General features: G+C 41.9%; 3 protein-coding genes across 4 annotated transcripts; all 3 read right to left on the bottom strand.

Moving 5' to 3' along the window:
- Positions 1 to 160: 160 nt before the first annotated feature.
- Positions 161 to 12,539, bottom strand: LOC135938164 (cAMP-dependent protein kinase catalytic subunit 1). Of its 2 annotated transcripts, none has more exons than XM_065481739.1 (5): positions 12,306 to 12,539; positions 6,940 to 7,200; positions 4,847 to 5,137; positions 3,990 to 4,268; positions 161 to 3,930 (listed from the first exon to the last, which is right to left on the bottom strand). In XM_065481739.1, the coding sequence occupies exons 2-5, from the start codon at positions 7,198 to 7,200 to the stop codon at positions 3,700 to 3,702; spliced, it is 1,062 nt and encodes a 353-aa protein (XP_065337811.1). In that variant the 5' UTR covers positions 12,306 to 12,539; the 3' UTR covers positions 161 to 3,699. The 2 variants fall into 2 exon arrangements, with proteins under 2 accessions (XP_065337811.1, XP_065337810.1); XM_065481738.1 differs by lacking the exon at positions 12,306 to 12,539 and adding an exon at positions 7,379 to 7,489.
- Positions 12,540 to 13,135: 596 nt separating this feature from the next.
- On the bottom strand, positions 13,136 to 20,720 carry gig (tuberin). The gene is made up of 26 exons (XM_065481053.1): positions 20,559 to 20,720; positions 20,314 to 20,453; positions 19,866 to 20,254; positions 19,632 to 19,806; positions 19,375 to 19,575; positions 19,026 to 19,313; positions 18,796 to 18,968; positions 18,522 to 18,690; positions 18,234 to 18,467; positions 17,901 to 18,174; positions 17,566 to 17,684; positions 17,185 to 17,509; positions 16,935 to 17,131; positions 16,468 to 16,885; positions 15,957 to 16,205; positions 15,812 to 15,904; positions 15,607 to 15,758; positions 15,447 to 15,550; positions 15,087 to 15,395; positions 14,763 to 14,988; positions 14,504 to 14,706; positions 14,146 to 14,377; positions 13,969 to 14,088; positions 13,777 to 13,917; positions 13,547 to 13,720; positions 13,136 to 13,490 (listed from the first exon to the last, which is right to left on the bottom strand). The coding sequence occupies exons 1-26, from the start codon at positions 20,632 to 20,634 to the stop codon at positions 13,269 to 13,271; spliced, it is 5,403 nt and encodes a 1,800-aa protein (XP_065337125.1). The 5' UTR covers positions 20,635 to 20,720; the 3' UTR covers positions 13,136 to 13,268.
- A 776-nt stretch (positions 20,721 to 21,496) lies between these two features.
- Positions 21,497 to 24,216, bottom strand: LOC135937807 (uncharacterized). Its single transcript, XM_065481059.1, has 6 exons — positions 23,725 to 24,216; positions 23,221 to 23,662; positions 22,824 to 23,068; positions 22,301 to 22,468; positions 22,035 to 22,242; positions 21,497 to 21,881 (listed from the first exon to the last, which is right to left on the bottom strand). The coding sequence occupies exons 1-6, from the start codon at positions 24,051 to 24,053 to the stop codon at positions 21,747 to 21,749; spliced, it is 1,527 nt and encodes a 508-aa protein (XP_065337131.1). The 5' UTR covers positions 24,054 to 24,216; the 3' UTR covers positions 21,497 to 21,746.
- Between the last annotated feature and the right edge of the window lie 628 nt (positions 24,217 to 24,844).

The following is a 24,844-nucleotide window of genomic DNA, read 5'->3' as shown; positions in this document are numbered from 1 at the left end:
ATTAATAATAGAGCTCTAAATATGAAAATCGTCTTGTCTCAAACATATATTATTTAGTACATATGTTCTTAACTTTTAATCAGCAATTACTTCCACAGATTTTAAAAACTTATAAAGTTTTTTCACTCGCAGTGTTTGAATGTTACAATTCTTGTGTGTGTTTGCTTCTGTTTAATCTGCATTTTAACCATTTTGTAATCACGAAAACATCTCAACCCTATCTATAGAATTTTCTCCCACATTTAGAAGCTGCCACACCATAGTGATACAAGTTGATCCATTTAATTGAAAAATAATTATTATTCAATGTAACACATCCAGCGCATTTAATTCATGCTGCTAATTATAATCCACAACCCAAACAGCATAGTACAACATTACATATTTTATTGGTTCTCTTTCCAGAAATCTCATCAGCTCGAAAGACAGGCGGAAATTTTGACAGACATGAGATTAGACGATCAAAACAATTTTCATCGATTCACCAATTGGTCAACATTCAATAGAATATAATATTAAATTTATACTTAATTTCATCGTGCCAATAAACACAAATTTCAAAGTTTCGACCACAGACTAGCAAACAGGAATTAAAATTAATCAACAAGACATTTTACTCGTCAAAAGTTAAATTAAATGGCATCTGTGCACGTTCGTTTGTTTCTTCTTTCGAAAGAAATGAGTATATGAAGTATCCATCACATTATTATCGACAAAAATTAACAATAATTAATTTATTAATCAACAACTAATAACAAATAAAATATGTACACGACGAGAGCAGGGGAGTGACGCAAGGGGGTATACAAAGGCGACGTGTATTTGTGTTAAAAATAGAAAGTTGAAACGTAAGTGACTAAACAGGTAAGAATTGATTAAGAAGAGTTCTGTCGAACTTCTCCCTTCGTACAACCATAGCGTTTTTCATTGAATACATCAGTGTGAATTTGATTGCGGGCGTGTATTGTGTGTGGACTCGTTTTAGCGTTTAACGATGTTACACGTTTAATTTTTTGCCTTTTGCGTTATTCGGCAGAGTAAATAACTGCAAATTGCCGGCGCCACCAAGTATAATGTTCTACTAATAGGCACAGTAAAAAATCTTGATTTTCTTGCAGAGATTCTCATGTATAGTTCCAAATCGAGGGAAAAATAATATTTCCAGCACCTTCGTCGGCTGACAGTTGCGTTCACTGCGGAATGACGCAAAAGCGAATTTAGATTCTTTTTGCCTCAGTTATGCTCATTTTATATTTACATCACAAGTAGAGCTATACATCCATTTTGCTTTGTTTATAATGCATTGACAAGCGAATCGTGATCGATTTATGAAAAACAGAAATCAATCGGACATAAAAAGCTGACGCACCACTCTCGTGCAGGCGGATTAATTTGTAAGCATGGTTTCCTTGGAATGACTTTACGAGACGACCCGAACGGGTCAACGCAGAAAAAACCGAATCTTTTCGACCGATCGGCAAAAATATAAGGTAGCGATAAAAATAAAAGAGAGTGGTCCAGATGCATGCTGCAATTGCTCGTCTCCCAGCAAGGGTTCTGTGACTCGGCCAATTTCGCAAAACGAAAGAAATCGAATTTTCAGCATTTATATAACAATATTTTTCGGATCATGCACGGAAAAGGCTCAAGAGAATTCGTTCTACCGACTTTGTAACCCTCTCGGAAAAACCCAGCGATAATTTTGAGCCACCAAGAGCGCAGAGATATGTTGTTTGTTGAGATGATAAAGACGGCTACATTTTCCACGATAAATATACACACGATTTAACTCTCTTTACAAATTACGGCGGCGGGCGGGGCACAGGTTGACGATCCCGAGTTACACAAAAACTTTGTTTCCCAGGTCTACACACTACTCAAGTACCGGCGAAAAAGAGATTCTTGAATGCAAAATTGAGGACTGTCATAGTGTAGTTTTCGATGCAATTTGCGGCTCAGGAACATCACCAAAACGGATAAAACGACAGCGAGATTCTCGAAACGTTTTGAGTTATTTTTTGAGCCTGCGTTTTCAGGGTGAGAAGAGAGAGAGAGAGAGAGAGCGTTATATTTCCACACAAAAGTGTTGTTCTCGCGGCGGGTCCAAGAGTGAAGCTTGCGTTTTATATCAAAAATCGATCGACAAAACTCATCATGTCTTGTGTATTACATTTCAGCAACAGCTCAGTAGTAGGAAAGATAGTCAGAGAGTGAACACAGATTGACTCGTCGGCTCGTTCAGTAGTTTTCTTCCTTTCTCGTATAATAATAGTAGTGTGTGTGTAATATAATATATATTAATAATTTCCTCTAATCTCCTGCTCGTCTCGATGGAGCGAGTAGTTTTCGGGCAAGCAGCACTTCTTGCGATAGAGTCGATAGCGGGAGATATCTTGTAATAATAATATAATTGGACATTTTGATTTACTCGTGTTTGTTTGTCTTGTTCGTCAGCAACTCCTTGTTTTTGCAGCTACAGCACATTGATTTACTTGTCATTAATGTGTATAATAGTGGATGGTTGAGGGCACGACCATTTCTTGCGCGGACAGAGATACAGATGGAGATAGCGGGAGAAGAGAGCGGAGAGAACATCGACTGACTTTTAACCTTACGGATGCCAAGTGGTGGGTGCGGGGGAACGAATGAATGAATCTCTTTAGCACAACACTTACTTAAATCGCGGCTGGCCGAGAACCGAGCGGCCGACAGCGCCCCTGAAAAGGCCACTTTGCTCGTGAATGTTTGTGTGTGTGTGTGTAAGGCGCTTGCATCTCCGGGAAAATGCACGATTGATTTTTCTCTGGGGCTTTCAAGCAGGGAGGGTAGCCAAAAAGATGCACGCAACACTTTCCTGATCGATTAGATTTGTTTTAAGAAACGCAAAGTATCCGAAAGTTAATACGGACACCAGAAAGCGTGTCCACCATTAGAACGGCGGGCGGACATTCCTGGAATTCGCAGTGCTCCACTCGCGAAGAAATCAAGTTGGGATTCCCTGCGTGAAACGGTGGGTGGAAGACTAGCCTGGTGGTTGCTTTTCGCTTTAAAATGCACAAGAGATCACAAAGCAAGCAAGATAAAATACGTTGGGTCGCAAAGCACCAGAACCTCCCAACCCGATGAGGTCGAATTCGGCTGAAAAGAAGTCGTTCCGAAGCTCGCTCGGAAATTGGAATGAAGGCGCCTTTTGGCACGCTGTCTGTCCGCCGGCTGGCTCGGTTCGCCGCTCGATTGTATCTCAGTTTTGATATCTTTGATTGTTACACCAGAACCCTTACTCAGCTAGTGGGCCGCTTGTCGATCGGGTGGGGCTCGGGGCTACGGTGACCGCGGCAGTACAAAAATCTAACACCTAAGTCGCTCTCACTCGCAGAGCAGGCCGCCGGGGGAGGAGAAACCGCGCCCGGAAACCAAAAAGGCGGGAGGTGTTCTTGGAAATGGCACAAAATGAAACTTGTCAACCCGTGTCGTTCGGCGATTTTTCTGGCGGCCCAGCAACCGAGTGCTCTCAACAAAACGCAAAATCGGAGGAATGTGTGTTTTCGGTTTAGCTCGGCTGAAGAAGTCACCGCTGCACACCGGACCCCAGCTGCCGGCGTTGGCTCCTGTCCCGTCTTTCTACTTAGCTTTAACTGTAATTCATTTCCTGCATTTCTTTCTTTCTTTTGTGTGGGCCAGTCAGGGTTCGTTGCGGCTTTAGAACTCGGCAAACTCTTTCGCGCACTTTTCAGTCGAGCTGATCCTGAGAGCCTCTTCTTCGTAGTCGTCGAAGTTGCTCGTGTCTCCGGGACCCTTGCAACGCGGCGTGAACGGCGCCTCCACCTTTTTCTGGTAAATGGCGATCCAGTCGATCGACGAGAACCACTTGTGATTCTTGATGTCGTTGACGCCGTTGCGCAGATTTCCAAACCTTTTGGTCAGGTCAACCTAAGAGAGGACAAACCAAAATGAAGATCTTCAGCCCCTCGACAGTTCGCGGCACGTACCTGTAGTAAGTTCCTCAGGAGGTCCTTGAGCTCTGAGCTGAAGTGCGAGGGGTAGCGCACCTTGCCAGACACGATCTTCTCGTAGATCTGGATGGGCTGGTCGGCAAAAAAGGGTGGGTAGCCAGCGGCCATTTCATAAACGAGCACGCCCAGCGCCCACCAGTCCACCGCCTTGTTGTAACCCTTGCTCAGAATGATTTCGGGCGCCAGGTACTCAGGGGTGCCGCACAATGTCCAAGTTCTACCTTTCACTCTTTTCGCAAAACCAAAGTCTGTAACCTAAAAAAAGATAAATAATCTCGGTGAAGAGAGAGGCTTAAGCCTTCAACTGTTTGATTGAATAAGGAAAGACATATATCAAGCTTTGTTGGTTTTTAAAGCCATCAAAAAGGCGTAATCTGCGTACATTTTTTATTTATTTGGATTGAGGCAATGAGAAAATAATCTTCAGTCGAAAAATGCGGACAGATTTAAGTTTCTTTAATGTTGTGGTAAAAGATTTGGTGCATTTTATTCATTTCTAAACAAGTGAAAAATTCTGATTTTACCCATTCACCAAAGAAAGAGAGAAATTTGTTTTGAGCCCCTCAAATTGAATTGTTTTTTAGATATTTTTTTGCACTTTTTATCCCTGTCCTCGGACCGGGAAGGGCGCGCACTGCACTAGCACGAATGCTGAAACCCGGGTGCCAATAACACCTCGAACGGATAACATGGGCGCACCAGGCCGCACAGGGACCCAGCCCACTAAAGGGCCACTTGCCTCCTTTTCTTTTTAATACAATTTAAAATATTGAAAAATGATTACCATTTTGTCGGGAAAACTATTTGATACTCTAATTTGGTGGTATCCGTACCTTGAGATATCCCTGACTGTCGATCAGCAGGTTCTCTGGTTTCAGATCTCGGTAGATGAGGTCAAGGAAGTGCAGGTACTGGAAGGCCAGCACGATTTGCGCCGCGTAGAAGCGTGACTGCGTCTCACTAAAGCGGCCCACCTTGCGCAGATGCGAGAACATCTCGCCACCAGGGATGTACTCAAGCACCATGTATAGGTTTGAGTTGTCCTTGAAGTGGAAGCGCAGGCTGACCAGGAACGGGAAACTAATCGCCTGCAGGATGCGCTTCTCGTTCAATGTGTGCTCCACCTGACGAGAAAATATTTTAAATAAGTAAAAATGCAAAATCAATCATCTTTGAGAAAAAGTGAAGCTCTGCGGTAACATTTAGGAGCATGCTTTGCGTGCACTTGATGTTGTGAGAATCAGAGCGATGTTTGGGGATCGAGTGCAGGCTGATTTGCGCCTACGTTTGATTCTCTTGCATTTCGATGACGATTCCATTCGGATTTTGGAGGATTGCGAAATCTTTCCGACTCGCTACTTGCTGGTTTGCGCCTTTCCAGCATGCTCAAATTGAACGCCTATAGCGTTTTAAGAAGGGACGCCAGTGCGGGGACAGTAACTCGAGCAGGTCCTTTTCTGGACTGGGCTACCTCCAATGAGGCCCGTTCGAGATATGTTGGGACGCGGAGTTTCCGCGAATTTTATCCTATCCCATCTCGGATAGGGTGAACCATTGAAAGAAAAAAAATTTGCTGAGGAATTAGGCACAAACTCCGTAAAATAAGCATTTTAAGTTTAACTCGGAAAAGAAAACACCACTTTTTCTGCTCAACAAGTCATTTCATAAAGGCATTTCATGATGTTTTTGCTATCAAACATTTGATGGTTGATTGTTCTTAAACCTTGCAAATAATTGGGGTTTGAAATATAATTTTCATCTTCATCATTAAATTTAGCCAATTATTTTTCTATCAAATTGTGTATTCTTCAAGCGAAGAGCTGTTTGTTCTAATATTCAGTTTAACAGACTCCCATTTTAAAGGGAATAATCAGCTCATTTATTCTATCACAAATTACCGACAAGAAATACAGCATCTAATTCTGTCTAATTTTTTTAACTAGACAAGTTAAAATATATATTATATTCCAGTTGACAACGTTAAAAAATGAGGTTAAACGTAGCACCCATTGCTTGGGTAATTTACTTTACGTTTAGGATTAACACAATAAAATTATATTTTTGCCTAAAAGTTTCTCAACTAAATAATAAATCGCAAAGACTTCTGTGAGAACACTTTCAACGCCTTTTTACGCTCACGTTTCAAGCACTTGGCACGAATTCCTTAACAGCAGCATACACGCTCGTTATTTTGATGGGCGCGTTTTTCAGTAGTGGCAAACAAAGTGATTAATCACGCGTGTTGCATTTCGGAACTTTTACGGCAGGCGTTTTTCACCACATGCCATTTGGCCAGATTAAAGCAAGACCGGTTCGGCCAGACAATGAGTGCTCGCGTTGTGCAAATTAGAGAATAAAACGGCGGCGGTGGCGGCGGGGCCTAGGCTATTCACTCGAGATCAGAGCTAAAGCCGCAGGCCCTGTTAGTGGGTCAGTCGCACAGCACATATACAGACTCATCAAGCGGCCAAACGTGAAGTAAAACACGAGCGAGAGAGCACAGCAACGCGATTGTGCCCGCGCTGTTTTGTACACACTTCGGGCAAAGTTTCGCCGCTCTCTCGCAAACATCGCGCGTCGGCTATTTTAAAAATCATTTTCTGCACGCCGAGGCTAAATTTAGTCGGCGAACCTGCTTTTTCGGGACATTTCGCTTCATTGTTGCGCGCAAAACTGAAGAGCGAGTGAGAGAAAACGGCCAAGGCATCGCACTTCTAGTAGGAAGAATTTACAGCAGCCAAATAAAAAATGCAATATTATTTGCTAAAAATCTCCTGGCTCATTAGATAACGCAAAATTTATGGTTAATCCTTTCAGAGCCAGATATTAAATTTAAAAATATATTTCTGCGTTTAAACAAGCAACAGTCAGAGCTAAATAAAATTTGCGATCATTTTTTTTTTAAATAGACAAAAAGCACACATACCTGTTTGAGTTTGACGACCTTCTGCTTATCTAGAATCTTCATGGCATAATACTCTTTGCTCGCTCTGTGCTGGACGAGCATGACCCTTCCGAAGGATCCGGTGCCGAGGGTCTTGATGCGATCAAAATCGTCCAGGGCCGCAGTATTGGTCGGGTTCTTCTTCCATTTCTCCTCGAACTCTTCCTTGACACGCTCCAGGTACTCCTTAACGTACTCGGCGGTGTCGCCCTTTTTCGCTTGGCTAGTTGCTGAATTCCCCATCTGCAAGAGACGAAAAGATTTTCAGTTTCTGCGGCAAGGAAAAAGCAGGGTGGCGCGGGGACAAATTTTTGTACAATTAATAACGTGAGTCTGGCCGCTAAATTTCTCTCGAGCAACTTGAAGTTATGAAAAAGCTCGAGGAGTACGAAATGCACGGTGAAGTGCAGTAAAAAGTAACATTTTGAGAAGAAGTATCGTGGGTGTGAGTCGGCCTGCATTTCGCGAACACGAAGATTTTAGACGAGTGCGGATCTTCGGGCGATTGCTGCGACATTCTGTGTGTGGATTAGGTGCATTCTGGCGATGAACGGCGGACGCGACGCGCGCAAATGCCACGCTGCATAACCGATTATTATGCGCTTTTCAATGGCGGGACGAGAGCGCTTTTAGCATTTTTATGTGTTTGTATCCTTGGCCGAACGACAGATATCGAGGATGGCTTTTTGCAATCTAACGGAAAAAATTGAAAAAATGACGTCGCTGGTTATTGCTATCGTTTTGCTTTCGTGCAATATATTTTCACTGACGCCTGCATAAAGAATAACACTTCTTGAATAAGCGGGCAATTATTAGCACTAATGAGCGGTGAGAAATAAAATCATTTGATTTTTTAGAATCTCTGAGGGGACTCTTAAAAAATTCGTAAAATTCAAAACAAGTTTTCGTGACATCATTACTTTACTGAGAAAGATTTTCCAGCTTGAACACCGAGTTGGCGTTCTGATACTGATACAATTTGTTGTTTTGTGCGCCTAATTTTAAAATAGCCAAAAAGTGTTAAGTTGCAAACTTCACGATTTTGAATATTCTGATTTGCGACAGTTTAGTGTGTAATTATTTAGTGAATCTCGGAGAAAAGTAAAAAAAAAAATAATATATTAGTGCGTTTTGCACGCGTCTTTACCGCAGGCATCTTCTGGATGCAAGTATGAAATGCGTGTAAGCAGTGGCAGACGAGCTCAAAACGAAATTTCAGCGGAGCACGAAGCACGTGTCTTGGGGCTAAATGCGTCGGCAGCGAAATCCGCGAGCAGATTAGCGGAGATAATGGGTTGGCGGTGCAGACGGGGGCGGCACGTCGGCGGGCGGGGGTGTCGCATGCGTCATTTGGCGGAACAAGGGCTGCGATTCAGCGGCCGCCGAGTTAATTCCTCGAGTTAATTGCTGCAAGCTGGAGCCGGGCGAGATTCACGCGCCGCGATAAGCGCCAAGGGAAAGCGAGCGGCGGCGTCGGCCGAATTTGGCCATTGGCGCGACAACAGGTGGCCAGCAGGCCAGCTCCTTTGCTCGCTCTGCCCAGTCGGCATCGCACGCATCGATTGCCGTTTATTTCGGGTGTTTATCGACGCCACGCATCGATGCGTTTTCTTTCGCAAAACCTGCCTCCGTCCTGCAGCGGGCAAAACAAACAAGCTGCGGATTTACTGCCCTGAAGACGGAGTTTAGACACCGCGAGGACGGCGCCGTCGCTGTTCGCCGTAATTTAGAGCCTGCCTTTACGACAATCCAATCGCTCCTGCCGGTTTTACGAGTCAGCGCGCGTCAAAAGAGTTTAAATCTGAAGTGCACCCCGGTGAAAGGTTGCGCAGGATGAATTTGTAAAAAACTCTGCTTCAAATCGTGATTGAATGATTCAATCACTGTCTATACTTTCAACAGTGAAATCGTGCAAGTGTACGTGAGCTCACGAGATAAAAACGGGTACTTTATTGGGAACAGCCCCAATTTTCCCACAAGAGAAATTGAAAATTTTGCTAAATTTCTAAAACTGTTTTCTACACGTTACTATAGGATTCTAGATTAAAAAACTCGGTGCTATTTTTGTTATACCACGGGATAGAAAGGCTCTTAGGCTTGAAAGCGATTCCTTCAGAGCGTCTGATCGAAGTCGCACTTTTGAGAGAGAGAGATAGAAAAAAAGAAAAAAGAGGACGGGAAGAAAGAAAACTTTTGTGAATAACAGCCAGCCTGGCTCTAAATATAGCATACGCAAATGCACGCGCGAAGCTTTCTGACGAGTGTGCATGGAAATGTATGTTTGATCTCGCGTATATTGCCGCTCACAGACGCTGTCGTGCGAGTCGACTGGTCGCCCCGCAAGACCAAGCATTTTTTGCTCATCGTCAGTACTATTAATTTGCAAAATCGCCAGACACGCCAGCGAAGCAAATTTGTAAACAACAACGGAGGAAAAAATTCCATTTAAATACGTTCCGAAAACTTACTCCTAACAAGCCATGAGAAATTCGATATTGTGAAAGTCTGTCGTCTTGCGACACTGTTTAAATGATATTATTGTTGCTCATCACGCCTCATTGACAGATTGCTTTGTGAGGAAAAATCCAAGTGTAAAATCTGTTTAAAAAAAACTCCTCACAATCAATCATCCTCAGGCCAGCATTCAAGCACGTTTGATTGATCAATTTACACGTGGATATTGAACATTCGTAACAGTATCAATTAATCAGCATAAATTTGCATTACCAATCTGAAAAATCGCCATTGGCCTGTTTAGTTTAGCTGCATCACGGGTTGGGAAACTAATTGGGCGTAACGCTTAAAAAGCAGTTAATAATTGTCGCGGGACAAGTCGAGGGGAAAGAGAAAGAACAGCCGTGCGACAACGCGATTGATGACAACACCCAGCCTAAAATAAAGAGCAAAACGAGAACCACAAACGACAGGGGGCTTCCACAAGGGGCTTTAGTTTGTACTTTCTTATTGTTGTCTAAATTCATGCTATTTAACGCAATTTTACAAACCATGTTGTAACAAAGACAACAGGTTAGTTCATCAAATGATTTTAGAGACTTCAAAATGTTACAGACGTATTAATGATTTTGAAAGCAGATTAGCATAATATTTTAACAAAATTAAAAATGTGAGAAAAAAGATAAGCGAATTGATAACTAAGCAAATCATTTCATTTCTACTTCCCAAAGTTAATTGATTAAATCGTTTAGATTTTGTAACAAATTTCTGTATAGTTTTTTATTTTCAATAATTGCTAGTGAAAAAGGAAATAAATTTTTGCACAAAAAAACAAATTTACCATTTTTTCATGTATTTTGCGGTCTGAGAAAAAAATCTTTCTTCCAGGAACGACACAATGTGTATCCGATCCTTTTCTAAATACCACAATGTTTAAAAGAGTGCAGTTAAGAACAAGAGAAACCATTTAGTTGGTGCAATTATGTCTTAAGTGTTTTTTGCTGAGTAGCAAGTCACGTGATTCGGGTGTGTTGGACAGACGGGTGGATAATTCGTGCGTGTGTTACTCTTGCCCCAGTCGCTTGCTGTTGCTGCCAACAAACATCAGAAATAGCCACCAAAAAGGAGTCATTATTTATCGCCAGCCGCTGCTCATCCCTTTCTTTCTTCGCTTTATTCTTTCCATTTCTAACATCTTTCCAATTAGCTGCCAGCCCCGCCGCAGCAGACCCGATTATTTTCGGTACAAAACCACATCTTAACTCGCTGCAATGATACCCAAAAGCCAAAGACAATGGAATAGGTGTAATAAAAATTTATGTCTGGTTTAAAACAATATCCTTTCTTGTTTGTTCATATAATTTAAACAGAATAACAGAAAACAAAAATAAAAAATATTCCGCAATTATTTTCTAGTCCACAGTAGAGATTAGCATCCAAAATATAATTTTCCTGCGTTTAAATTTAATTTATATATATATATATATATTTTTTAAAGTGAGTAAGTATCACATAAAATTTAACACTTATAAAAACCTACATTCCATCAAAAGTAATCGCATTCAAATTTGGTTTGAAAAAAGGTGTATTCACGTCCATATCAATATAGTATTTGGAATATCATGAAAATGATCAGCAGGGTTGCAGAAAACCCGCAATTTAAACAAAAAAATGCAGTGTAGTGGTAAAAAGCGTTTTTTTATTTTAACCAGTTTCTTTTTCTTACAGGCAATGCTTGCACCTCGGTTTTCAACAATTTTCTGATTATTAGCTCATAGCCTCGACTTGTAAATTTGTCAGATATTTTTTTTTAGAAATGTCAATATAAAAGAAAAAATCTGCACAGTAGAGGAAATTTTGAGCACTCCGACCGCACATTTTAGATTTTCGCTCGGGAAATATGGAATAAATACATTTCTTGCGCAAGAATTTGGTAAAAATTGAGTGGTGAAAACCGTAAAAAGTAACCGGGTGGTAAGCAATTGCAACCCTGATGATCCCGCGCTTGATTGCATTTCAAATCAAACAATAATTATTCAAATTTCTTTTGCAAAACTTTTTTAAAACCAGTATGAGGAGTAGAAAGAGTCATTAAAATGTATTTTTTGTGTCGTTGTTGCTCAAATGATTTGCTTTTACTCGTTTAGACTAGAACCAAAGTGCCACAAAAAGTATATGTTTTTAAGAAAACTGACCTGGTGCAAAAATGTATGGCCAGTCAAAATTACCTAAATCCGTTACACTCCTAATAAACAAGTCAACGTATAATATGCTATGCACTCTGGCCCACGAGTTTAGGGCCAATCGATAAAAATTGCACGCTCATTTTTTAACCCAAAGTAGCAACATTAATTATTTAGGAAGTTCAAATGCGCTTTAAGAGGATTAAAATGGCCCGAAATTGGCCAAATTGCGAAGTCAGGCCACACATATGGCGCAAAAACAGCTCGTAATCGAATTTCTGCTGCTTATTTTCTTCACTCGCTGCAAAACAGGAGGCTAATTGAATCACAAACAAAGCGCACCACTCACACCTGTCAAATCAACCCCTCCGACTAGAGCACGATTGCGAATTAAGACTGCAATAATAAAAAAAACTCAGCAGCACGATGCGCCAGACGACCCGAAAACTGGTACCGCGAGGTGCCCGAATCAGGCACGAGCCGCGGCCTTCCGCAGCCGAAACAGTCAATCCCTTAAAGGTCAAATTAGGCCCACAGGAGGCCAACCAGCCATATTGGTGCTCGTTGCAGCCGTACAAACGGGGCTATCAGCGCATTGGAGGGACTCACGCGACCCGGGTCGAGCGAATGGGCTCGGGGCAACGCGGCCTGGGACCTGTCGAGGGCCGTGGGGCCCCACAGGCGCGCCGCCGGAGGCGAGAGTTCACGCACCTTTGGAAGTGTGTCGCGGTCGGGGAGCTAGTTTCGGCGCATCTGCCGACGCCGACGGATGCCGACAGGCCTGCCTACTGGCTCGACTCCATCCCGGCTTCGGCCAAAGTCCCCGCGCTCGCCACCTCGCTCACTTTCGGCCCAGTCGCGGCGAAAATATATATCAGCCTGCCGTTTCCGAAAATCGATTTTGCTCGGCTGCTTCCAGGTGCTGGTGGCGCCGCCCCTCCACAGGTGGCACCACTGCCTCCCCACTAGCTCGCTATGCTTTTGCTTTTGCTGCTCCCGCGGTGCCGGTGGCCGGTGCTCCGTAGCGCGGAATGCTTTTTCGTTTCGCGCGCTGCCCGCCCGTATGGTCTTCGCGGGGCGTTTGGCTCCCTTGCTTCATACTCGCTACTGCGTCTGCACCCTACTGCCATACACCAATACGACACGACACACGTGCACTGGCACTGATCGATTATCTGCTGGCTCGGCCACTCAACTTCATGTGTGTATTCCCAAAGGAAACGGCTTTATATTCGTTCACATCAGGAAACCTTGTCAGATTTTTCGACCAAATTTTATTATTAAAGGAACGATAAAAAAACAAAATCTAAAATAAAGACTATATATGATATTGATGTTTTTTACTCAAGATGAGCAAAAAATATATAGGGGAAATTTGTTTTCATTATTTTTCAAGAATGCTAATAGTTGAATTTACCTCAACATCCATCTGCGATTATTATCCCTTAAGTTTTCTACTACAGATCAGCTAACAAAAATCATTATTATGAATATGTAGATAATAAATTTGATGCATTTCTTGATTAGAAAGGAAAGGCTAATTTTACAGTTTTACGTAAGCTGCGAATAAATTTATTTAAAGGGAATATTATAATAAGTTGTGCCACATGATGGCGTGAATAATTGCAAATATGACATATATCTATTTTCACACTATACAGTTTTAATATAGTTTTATAATTTGATGCTCTGGTTCTTTGCATCTGGCTGATCAGAGTAGACAGCGAATTCAGTGAAATCGTCCTGGTCCTTGTTCTGCATGTCAGCCGCCTTCTTCTTTTCCTCAGCTTTCTCTAGTACTCTGGCCCTGATTCGCTTTATATTCCTCAGACGCTCCAGCCAATTGGAGGCATACAGGACACTTTTGCTCATGTTACGGACTATCAGAGATGCCAGCTAAAATATTTAAAAATGAAAAAGCTATCTCAAAACATTATTGAAAAGGGGCTCACATTGGCATGCAGCGCGAGTTGCCTTACTAGGGTGGGCAAACTCTGATCAGAGATGATCCGAGTCACTTGCGATGCTCCCAGGTGCTCAGTAAGATCTTCCTTGATCTTCATCGTCACTTGGTTAGTTCCATGGCCCATTGGGGTGACAACCACACAGGCAAAGTTGAACTGACCCTGCGGATATTCGTCAGTTCACAATAGTTCTATGGGTGTGGAAGATGGTCACAAACCGTTATGCAGTGAACATTGTAGTCTTGACCACTTTCATTAAAAACAATCGTGACAAAATCGTTTCCAATGTGGAGCTTTTTGTTGTTACAGCTGGGATCGGTTTCTTTGGTTGGCATCAATGTGGCGACATGGAAAATCACCTAAATAATGCATGAATAACTTTTGGTTTGCTTACCACTGCTTAATATTACCTGAGTCATGGCATCATGCCAAATGTAGGCGAATTTCCCGTCATTTCCCGATTGGTCGAGTCCACCCAGAAATGTTGTCTGAGAGTCCACTGCTTTCAGCTTAATAAGCGTTCCTAGGCCCTTAAATAAAAAGGCGCTTGGCTAGTTGTTTTAGAGGTTTTTATAGAAAATACATACCGACAGAAATTCTGTGTATCGCACAGATCCACAAGTGTTGCGCAAGATTTCAGTCTCATTGTTCGCCTGATTGGGCCCTACGTACAGGACGCCAAGTTTGTGCGTTTCATATGGTGGTATATAACTGAGAGTCTTCACAGTTCTGTTGACAACATCATCCTTTGGCACCAAAACTGGCTTCTCGCCCTTGCTGCCCAACCCTGCCGTTTGGTATAACTGCAGAAACACAAAGCTGAAGGACAGAAAACATTAATGTTTGTTTTCTAATCAGAGATTATACAAAATTAGTAATTTACTGGAATTTTGGTGAGCTAAAATTAAATTTACTCAAGGGTGAGTAGTAAGATAATCAACAAACCTGGGCTTCATTGCTGCACTGTTCATGACAGGTTCTGCACCTCTAGGGGTCGATCCCCCTGCTGCATTTCTTCTCAGCAGGTTTGGGTCAGGTCTTTTTACTGGGCTCATCACCGAGATAGTGTGTCCTCTGTCTCGGAACGAAAGAGGGGGTAAGGTACTTGGATCAGGCCTCGCATCTTGTGGTGGACTTTTCTCGGTTCTCTGAAATCACCAGAAAAATCAATCATTTTATTTTCACGGGGTTGAAAATACTAAACCTTTTCTGGCACCATCGGCGCAGATTTCATAGGTGCAAGAGCTGGCTTGACCACTGGCTGAGGAGTGGGCTGTGGCATTATTTGTGGCTGCGGTGGCAACACCTGTTCTATGGGCTTTGCCTCGATTACTTGCGCAGCTTGCACAACTTTCAGGACGGGCTCAGCGGGATATGTTGATGGGGGAGAAGTGCCACCCATCTCTTCTGGAATCGCCTCACAACTGACCCTGCAATAATTATAATATATTTCGCATTTTGAAATTTCACTGTGTCACTTCAAATTTATTTAAAAATATTTTAAATTATAAAAAGATAAAATTTTAACCTGGTGGGTGGTGGCTTTGGCATCAGTTTCTTCTCATCTCCAGTTGGACTCAAGGGAGCATTTTTGTCCAAGTCGTCGCCACCCAGGCTGTTGGCAGCATGCAGGGCTGGAGGCTGCAGAGACAACGGACTGCGCAGTCTGCTGCTCATCTCAGGACTCGAGTTGGACCTTTTCACGCGATTCCTGCGCCTGCTATCGCCTTCCAACCCTTCCTCTTCGTCATGTGCCTCATCAGAATCCTCTGGCTCAGCGCCGGGCACGGGCACTGCCTCGGAAGTTGGTCTGATTGGAGCGACTTCTTGGCTGGGGCTGAAGAAGGAATCATTTTATTCAAGAATTTGTGTTGTAAGTGTGGTTTACCTAGGCAAAATTGACTGCGGCTTTTTCTCAGCAATTTCTGTATGCTGAGTTTGACCCACTGGAGAAGCTGGAATGCTTTCAGAAAATATCGGCTCGTTCTGGATCTGTGAGCGAAAAAATTGAGTCAGAGATAATAAATTGGGTTTTAAACTAGAAATACCTCAGGTGAGCTAATCCTTGACTTGCTTCCTTCGCGGCTTTCCAATTCTGGGAAAAAAAATGTTGACACGTCCGCTAGGGGAAACTCAACAGTTGGAGCTGAGGCATCAAAGTAGGGCAGGTTTTGGAGCCGCATTGTCCAAGAAACGTGACCTAAACCAAGTATTCATTTCAATAAAGCAACATACAAATTTGACTGTTCAGACCTGTTGGACTTCCAATGTTAATCTCTGCCCAACTCTGGCACCAACAGGTGCACATTCCTCTGTCAAAGTCCACAGATTTCTCCACTTGCATCACTGAAAACAAAATTTAGCAAATAGTCCAAAACAGGAACCAAAATAATTTTACTAAGGAAGCCCTCATTTCTTGAGTTTTCAGCGTCTGGAGCTCTTGAGTTCATGTGTAGATCATCTTTAGTTCTTGGTCCAAATATACCCACACTGTCTCGACTCACGCTGCCTTGGATTGCTGACTTGTGCCTCCGACGCGATGGTGTCAAGTCCGTATCAACAGGAGGGCTTGGTGCCTTCTCTACCATTGGGCTAGTTGCTGCAGTTGGCGGCTGTGTTTGAGGAGCGCTCATTGCAGCACTTTGTCCTAAAATTAAATAGAATTTATTAATAATTTAGGAAATTTAGATAGAAAAAAGGTTGATTAAATTAACTTTGGAAAGAATATCTCAGCAGCCTATTATATTACTAACTTCAAATCCAAATTAAGTATCATTAAATATATTTTTTTCACTAGGACTGTCTATGTCTAGTACTAATACTGGTTGTGTATTTTTTATGACCTTCTGAAGTATTTAACGGAAGTATCAATTGGTAGTAAAGGAACACTAGAGATTTGAATATTTTACCTGATGTCTTGTCCAGGCGACAAGAATGCAAGCATTTGTCACAAAGCCCAGACTTGATCGCCTTTTGGCTGCAGTTGCTGGTTGTAACCGTAATCAGCTTGTGACCCAGCAGCCACGTCATAGACTGTCCATCATTGAACAGCCACTGGGTCGTTGGTGGCCTCTTGGGCAAGGCCGAGCAGCGGGAGAAGGTATACCTTGACATCATATCAATACAAGTTTCGGTCAATTCTGTATGGAAAAGCATCATTGTCTCGTCGATGGCCGGCTTCGTTTCCACCCTCTGACGTAGCTGCTCCTTGTGGTGTCTGCTGCCTTGTTCAGTCAAGCTGGAGCTTCGCCTTCTGTTTGACGAGTCCTCGTTCACCATATCTGGCCTGCTGCCTATGGTCTCTCCAGTGAGATTGTTTTTCAAGCCCTAAAATGATCATCGAGTTAAGGATTGAATAAAAAAATATCCCAATTACCTTAATTATGTATCCAACGAGCTTGCTTCTGAAAGGCATCCTGCTTTTAAAGAACCACACTGCTATCACGTGATGCGCCAGGGAAACGACAAAATGACTGAACTTGAAGGGATTTGTGTATGGCAGAGCTATTGCAAACACCGACAGGTACTGATCGTAGACAAAGGACGCAAATACCTTCGGCAGTCTGGTCAGAGCTAGAAGACACCCATTTCCAATTAAATGCGAGATGAATAAAATTTCTGCTTACTTGAAAGAAACTCAAGCATTGGTATAGCCATGTGCACTGTGGTCGAAATCTTAGAAAGCTTGAGGAGGACCTCAGGCAGCAGCTTATACATGGTCTCTTGCATGTCCAAGGTGCACAGGGTGAGCGCAGACATGCAGTCGATGGCACATTTTATTGTCGTCGTTAGGCCTAACTGCAAACACTTGACGATCTTCTGCTGCATGGAGGAGTCGAGAGGGTAGGAAACGAGGGAGGCCATTGAAAGCAAAACCAAGGACTGCGCATCGGATCTCGACATTTTCGGAGGAAGAGTCTTCAACTTATCCCCAATGGTTAAATCAGTGACCTTCAAGCACAAAACGAAAGTTAACATTGTATGTCATGCTAGTCTTGCGATGTTACCATGGTGTACAAAGCGCTTGCCAAGTATTCTACATCATTGCCGTGCTTTGACAAAATCAGCGATTTGTTTTGCATCACTTGTGGTAGCTCAGACAAAATTAATGTGAGTACTCGCCAATCTTTAATCAGAAGAAAATCACAGACAACAGATTAGAACATGACATCCTATTCAAAGTTTGACAATACTTCCTAACAATTTATGCTTATTTCACATTTCATAATTTTTCAAAGTAAAGTGCAAGTTTTCTACATTTTACAACCAGCGAAAATGATTGGGTAGAGAAAATCTCATTAAATTCTTAATTCTCATTGAAAAAACCCGCAAATATACATACCCTTTTCACTGTTCAGGCAGATTATCACAGCACTGCAGGCATGAGTGAGTGACAAATAGGTCACAGTAGGCGCTGGAAATGCTGATCCAGAGGCTGAACCAGCTGCAACAGACGCACTAGGTTTTTCGCCAAGACGGTGGTCCACTGCCAGATAGGGACTGAATCTAGTAACTCTCTTGGCACTGCAGGGAGTGTCATTGTCAAGAATTAAAGGGTCCGGCATGCCCAGGTGGTAAAGAGAGTCAGCTCTTATTTGCAAGAAGCATTTGAAAATCTGATCAAAAATATTCAATTTTAAACAATGACAGTCAAAGTCAAGAAACAAAGGAATACCAGAAATCTTATAGCATTGCAACTTTCAAAGACAGCTGGCTTCTTGTAATGGTTCTCCAGGTGAGTAACTAGGGCTTTATATGCTCTGATGGCATGCGTTGAAGGTAACTGGTACGCTTTGCTATGGAAGATCTTGATCATGCCCAAAGCAGCACTTTTCACGTCAAGAACGTCCGCCTCATTGACAATTACAGCAGAGGTTGCTTCATAGATTTCAAAAGGTCTATGGAGAAACTGAGAAGAACACAAGTGAGGCATGCAAATAAATTCGACTCTGTAGTTATTTACCTCATCAATCAAATCTAGCAGTTCCAAGCACCGTTTGTTTTCACACTCGAGGCATAATTCAACCAAGAGTTGAACTGACGCATTGCGAACGACTAGATCTGGATCCCTGGCCACTGCTGGTTCTAATTGGTTCAGAACTTTCTCTAGCAGTTCTTCTTCATACAAGGCTCTAAAAAATGCATGTTTCGTTTTGGTGGTGATTCTTTTCAAAAAAATATGCTTCAAATAGCAATTTTTAATAAATTTTTATCTTTAAGCAAAGGATCAAGAGTACCTGTTAGCGTGAACCACAGAGGAAATAACATCCAGGACCTTGACTCTGATGTTAGATCGAGTCTCCTGCCAAAAGTAGCGTTCAATGAAGTCATTGAGTTTGGTCAACCATTTGTGCTTGGTAGGAGTGAAGTCAGCAGCCAAATATGTAATCAAGTGCAAAATCGAGATTTCCTGCAAATGAATCACCGCGGTCAAAAAATGATGCTTTTAAAATATCACAGCTATTACTGGTCTGGTGGCAGCGCAAGATGCGATGATGTTGTAAAAGCGAGCAACATCACCGCGAAAGTCACCTCGCTCGTGCAGTGCTTCAATGTCCGTGAGAAGGTCATGGGCAACATTAATTACGTGAGATACAGGTGGATTCATTCTCTGGACTAAAATCATCGCTATTTCGAGAATTCCAAGCACATTATTCCAGGCAGGATCACTGAGGTCACTCGGACTGTGCACAATCAATTTGTGCAAGCAAATGAGAACTTCGTAAGTGACAACAGTGTGACCATGCTTGATCGCCTATAATAAAATTATCACATATATGATTTTGGTCCTCCAAAGAGCCTAAAATATAAAATACCTCCATGTACGCTGGAAGCACTGTGCAGGCTGTTGTATTAAGCGAAGTAACCTTTTGCCCTCCCCACATTCCCATGCTGACGTAAAAAATAGCTCCTCGCAGCATCATTGAATTGTTGCTAAACTTCCGATCCTTCAAAAGTGAAATCATCTGGAAGAGGGCACTGTGACCTACGTGAGTTCCCAGTACTTTCTTCATGATCTGCGAAGGGCACATTTGAGAATGATAAAATTAGTTTCCGACATAATTAAGGGCACCTTCCAACAGCTTTGACTGTAGGTCTTGTTGTTGACCAAATTGCAGAGAGTGAAAACAAACGTCTCCAGCATGTTGGGCGAAATTTGCGAGTAGCAAACTATTACATCAAGAAGAGCGAGGCTGGAAAACACGACTTCTTCATGCTGGCTCCATGAGCACAGAAAGCATGCGTTTCTGGTGATTGGGATAAACAATATAAAAGTTAGGTGTCGATCAGAATGTTGAGAACTTACTGAATCAGGCCGCTTATAATTTCATCCTCAACAAATCCAGCATTATATTTAACAACGTTAACTAGCAATGACAAGAGGTCATTAGTTTTATTTGCATGGGAAACTTCAGCCATCCACGAGAGCAGGAACGGTGCAACCTCGGTCTCCATGTAGAGAACATCCTTGCCATTGTCCGTCAATGCCCTCAGGAGGTCGAGGCGAGGTCCTACGTCCTCTCGCAAAGGGTGCGTCTGGATCAGTCTGAAGAAATGTCCTCTAATAATGCCAAGTTTGTCCGCTTGCCCTTGCGCCAGGTTGCACAAGAACTGGAAAACGATGTGTCGATGCTCTTTGGACACATCCTCGCGGAGCAGGTCTTGCACCAGGGACCATAGTTTCTCAACGGCATGCTATAATTAAGAATGTTAAATTTAAGCATCGCATCTTACATGTTATCTTAAAGCCATACTTCTTCCAAGTTCTTCTGAAGCACAACGTTACTGATGTCTTTCAGGTTTTTCACTCTTTCGTTGACATTCATCGAGTGTGGCCCAATGGCAAGCTCGATATCTGGAGACAGTGAAAAATCTAATCGCTCGACAACAGTGCCTAGAAACAAGATTCAAATTGACGTTTGAGAAGAATTAAAAATTAAAGACTTGAGGACGCAGTGCCGGTGGCACGCATGGCAATAAGAATAAACTCATGATTTACCTGCATTCCCTTTGTTCAGGCGAAAAAACTGCTTTAACTTGTCCTGCAGAGTTTTGTCCTTGTCCTTTGAGCTCATTTTGATCTCGAAGGAGGTACGGCAGGAAAAGTTCTTATGTTATTTAACTGCGACTCAAACTCGCAGCACTTCCATCTGAAAAATGGTGTCTGACTGTCTGTGAGACTGTCCTCTCCCGTATTTCCCTGCTATGTACGGCTAACATGCAATCAGCTGCAGAAGAAACACAATACAAATATAAGGGGAGGGGCCAGAGAAAGAGGTTCTGATTTATCTGGTAAGCGGTTTAACTTTGCGGTATATACATACCGGTTTCCTCATTCAGTTATCTGAGAAACTGATTGCATAATATTTTGCGTTACCTTTCTTCCAAACCATTTTTTTTTGTTATTTTTCATATTTTCGCCGAGTTAAAGAAGACCGAGTCAAAAATTAACTGAACGAATTATAGAGATAGACCAATTAAAATTGCAGCAAAGTTTTATGTGTCATCTTCTTTGAATGATAAACTGATTGCTATTTTTTCGTGTTATGAAATTTGTTAGGTTTTGTTGCTTAATTTATTCCTGCGAGAGTATCGTCGCCTATTATATGGTGATTAGCGAAATATTTAACTAAAATAATCTACATTTTTATAGGTTTATGGTTTTTTATATATTAATATATAATTTTATTTTTAATCAAGTATTCAGCCTTTTGACTAAAAATCGCGCGGGTTTAGTAATATTTCTGCGGCCAATTTTACCATTAGCTGCAAAATTCTATATTTAATGTTAAATTTATAGTACAGTAAGGTTATAAATAATGTACTTTACCTTGTCTGCTGCACTTTAAGTGATTAATTAAATATTCATCTATCCATAATTTCAATTGAATATAGGTAATTTGAATAAATTTTCATGAAGATTTATTAATAATAGTCTTTTACTGTTCGGAAAAAATAATTTATTTTGTAGTTCTATTATAAAGAGATTAAGAGGTATAATGTCATTCTTGCATTAAAATTTCCCATAATTAACATGCAATATAAGATACTTGCAGCAGTTCAGCTTTTCAGAAACGTCAACATTGTCTCTTAATACTTGGAAAGGCATCACAGTCATTTATTATTGTGAATTTATTTTCTCCAATATTTAAAAGCTAATGAGAGCTTATTGAGTCTCTTAACATGTCTACTTGCTCAATCCTTTACCCTTTTCCCACAACGTTATAAAACAGTGTATCATGTGGCACAAATCATCTGGCTCTTCTTGCATGGCGAAGTGAGATGCTCCTGGAATAATTTCCAGAAATGAGCGAGGGATCGTCTGAAAAAATTCAAAAGGTAGCGTCAGTGTGGTTTTTTTAACTTGGCTTCTTCAGGTTTAATGTGCGATAATTAAGGACAGAAAAGAATCAATAGCCAAAATTTTGGTCTTGACTTTGCAGTGGAAAGGCAAAAACTGTAAAAAGTAACTTACTCTTTCCATTTCACACTCTTCAACTAGTGTTATATACGGGTCGTTCATTCCATGCACCAATAGAGTCGGAATAGAAATTCGTCTATGGAAACTTGAGTCGCCTTGAGGCCAGTGCTGGCCTTGCCTCAAATATTCCAGCACCTTGGGTGGAGTATCCACACTATCACAGAAAATCAGATTCTTTCCTCTGGCCGCGTAAAAGTAATCTCTGAAATGAAAAATTGAACGCTATGGCGAGCAAAATAATAAAACACTCGTCATTATACCTCCTAAAGCCACAGAGCAACAGTGGTTTGGCACAGCCAAGCAAAAATTTTGGCAACGAGTAAATACCACTAGGGGGTGCCAAAGGGGTTGGACCGCCTCCGCTTATAAGCACTAGTTGAACCACGTTTTGAGGTCTGTACCTGGCTACTGCTGCTCCAAAACTGCACCTAATTAAAAAAACACAATAAGTATTTTTACCTAATTAAAAAATATAATTTATTGACAGAACTTCAGGAGTGAAAAATTGGGTTTGTAAATATTTGAAAATTTCCTTAGATTAGGATATCAAAGGAGTGAATTTGGAGTCCACAATTTAGACACTGTTTTTTTTAGCAGACGCTCGATCAATTCAAGATATATGGCGAAACCATTTTGTAGATTCTATTAGCAACTATAAATTGATTAAGGTAGACTGAGTTTTCCACAAGTTAGAAATTAAATAAGTCTTTAATTTGTTTCGATTTTACTAACAATCCAAATTAAAAGCCAAGAATTGATCTGTTAAATATATCATGTTCTTACCCATATCCATGCGCTAAGATGACACATTTTTTGTCTCCACTAACATAGGTGTCAAAAATTTGAAGGGCGTCCTGCAGGAGACAAGCAAAAGAATATGCCTTCTTCGAATTAGGTGCTGAACTGTAACCATGTCCAAGCATGTCGGGGGCGCAAACTTCGTAGCCAGCAATGGCGAAATAATCAATGAGAGACGTCCACACATCAGCACTTGATGATGCTCCATGCAGCAACATTAATAATGGCATCTAAATTAAGTAAACAAAAGTTAGAAAAAGTTAATTTAATTTACATATTCTAACTCTGTGCAAGAAATAAAAATATGCAATCCATATTAGGGTTGTTCGAACACTTTAATATAAAAATCATAAAACAAGAAAAATATTATTTTGATAATTACCAAGTTTGAGCTGCTTTCGTTGAAAGAACCCTTTTTGATTTTCACATCATCCGTCACCTTTGCAGACTTTGAAAGTTCGTTATGTGCGTCAGTGCTTCCTTTAGGCTCATCACTGACATATGCCTCATTTACAAAACTATTTTCCATCGAAATATTAATCTCAGCAGCGTCGACAACGTCCTCGTCAATTTCTTTGTCACCACACTTGGTCAGCTTTTCAGATGCAACCGCGACCGCATCTTTGAATACCTTATCCAGCAGGTCACTTGCCACTTTTAGAATCCCTTCCTCATTACCATTTGAGGGAGTAGAAGCTGTTGCTTCCTGTGAGTCAGCCAACTTCCGCTCCGATTCCTTTTTATGGAAGCTATAACGCACGGAATCCCTCCTGATAAATGCTTCCAACTGTTTTTGTTTCGCCTTAGCCTTGTTTTTCATTAGCCTGGAATTTTGTTTGTTATTCAGATATATTTTTGAATTTCCATAATTTTCAAAGATTTTCACCTGTAAGAGCAGTGGGAGCCTCGGACAAACCAGTACTGTTCGTTTTCGGGGACCGGCGGCTCCAGCTCAGCTGGCGTCTCGCCCTCAGCCACCTGTCCATTGGATTCGGCGGCCAGGTCTTCCGGGCAGAGATGCAGCACCCTGATGCGTCTCTCAGGGTTCAGCTGAAGGTACTCGATGTGGTTGTCCGCTTGCTGCACCTCAATCGCGCCCACCTTGTGGTGTCTGCGCAGCGAGGATGGAATGCACCTGTTGCACCAGCGAGCCAGCCAGCGCCGAATGCGCGGTGCTGAGCGCGCACAACCCTCGCCTGATGCAGCATCCGGCATGGTTAACTGGTGGTTTGTTACCTGCGCGAGGTAACGACAGCAGTCTCTTGCATGGCGACTCTAGGCGTCTATGTAATTTGTTTACGATGCTTGCATAGTAGCCAATTGATCCATTGACAGGTAACGTCAGGTGTGGTACAGTAATTAGGTCTAAAAAAGCTGCGCGTACAGGCGAATATAGGTAGAGGGGAGGACTTTATGCAGACGTGCGTCGTGCAGTTTCAAAGTTAAGCGATTGCGCATGTTGTTCTGCGACGTCCAATGGGAGATCGGCTTACGAACTTTTTATTGGATGGCTGTGCATGGTGATGCGTGATGCATGTTTCGAAAAAATTATGTCGTGTGATGTGAAGGTGCACAGCACATACATGCAGGGGGTGCGTACAGGCATAACTCAATAAATCATAAATCTTATACCTAGTCTAAGCCTAGACAGAGGGTATATATTGTTGCAAATGCAGATTAAATTAGACAAAAATTAATGGCTGGCTCGCGTACGCGCAAAAATCCTCAATTAGCCGCCTTTTTCCTCGAGTGCTCTTTTATTTGTAATTGTCCCACACTTTGATGGGAGAACGCCGAGAACGAAAAACTTAATATACAGGCCAGCGGGATCCCACGCTGCGTAAATGCCGTAATAATTAAGCTTTTTGTCACAAGTAGGACGGGAAGTCGAGATTGAGATGAACAACAATTTCAATTTAAATGCGATAGTCGTCTGATAATATTAGTTTTTAAAGTTAACAGTAAATTTGGTTAACAAACATTGTGTGTGTTTTATAATAAAAATA

The sequence above is a fragment of the Cloeon dipterum genome, chromosome 2 (assembly GCF_949628265.1).
Source record: "Cloeon dipterum chromosome 2, ieCloDipt1.1, whole genome shotgun sequence".
NCBI classification, from domain to species: domain Eukaryota; kingdom Metazoa; phylum Arthropoda; class Insecta; order Ephemeroptera; family Baetidae; genus Cloeon; species Cloeon dipterum.
This window is presented reverse-complemented; position numbering and strand designations above follow the sequence as displayed.

Excerpts from the sequence above, each read along its gene's own strand:
- LOC135938164 (XM_065481738.1), bottom strand. The coding sequence starts at position 7,474 with ATGTCGCAGCAATCGCCCGAAGATCCGCACTCGTCTAAAATCTTCGTG. Across the intron at positions 5,138-6,939 it reads AGGTCGTCAAACTCAAACAG|GTGGAGCACACATTGAACGA; the intron begins GTATGTGTGCTT and ends TTTTCTCGTCAG. Across the intron at positions 4,269-4,846 it reads ACAGTCAGGGATATCTCAAG|GTTACAGACTTTGGTTTTGC; the intron begins GTACGGATACCA and ends ATCTTTTTTTAG.
- gig (XM_065481053.1), bottom strand. The coding sequence starts at position 20,634 with ATGAGCTCAAAGGACAAGGACAAAACTCTGCAGGACAAGTTAAAGCAG. Across the intron at positions 17,132-17,184 it reads AATGCTTGAGTTTCTTTCAA|CTCTGACCAGACTGCCGAAG; the intron begins GTAAGCAGAAAT and ends GGTGTCTTCTAG. Across the intron at positions 14,707-14,762 it reads CGCCGATGGTGCCAGAAAAG|AGAACCGAGAAAAGTCCACC; the intron begins GTTTAGTATTTT and ends TGGTGATTTCAG.
- LOC135937807 (XM_065481059.1), bottom strand. The coding sequence starts at position 24,053 with ATGCCGGATGCTGCATCAGGCGAGGGTTGTGCGCGCTCAGCACCGCGC. Across the intron at positions 23,069-23,220 it reads ACGAAAGCAGCTCAAACTTG|ATGCCATTATTAATGTTGCT; the intron begins GTAATTATCAAA and ends TACTTAATTTAG. Across the intron at positions 22,243-22,300 it reads TTGCTCTGTGGCTTTAGGAG|AGATTACTTTTACGCGGCCA; the intron begins GTATAATGACGA and ends TTTTCATTTCAG.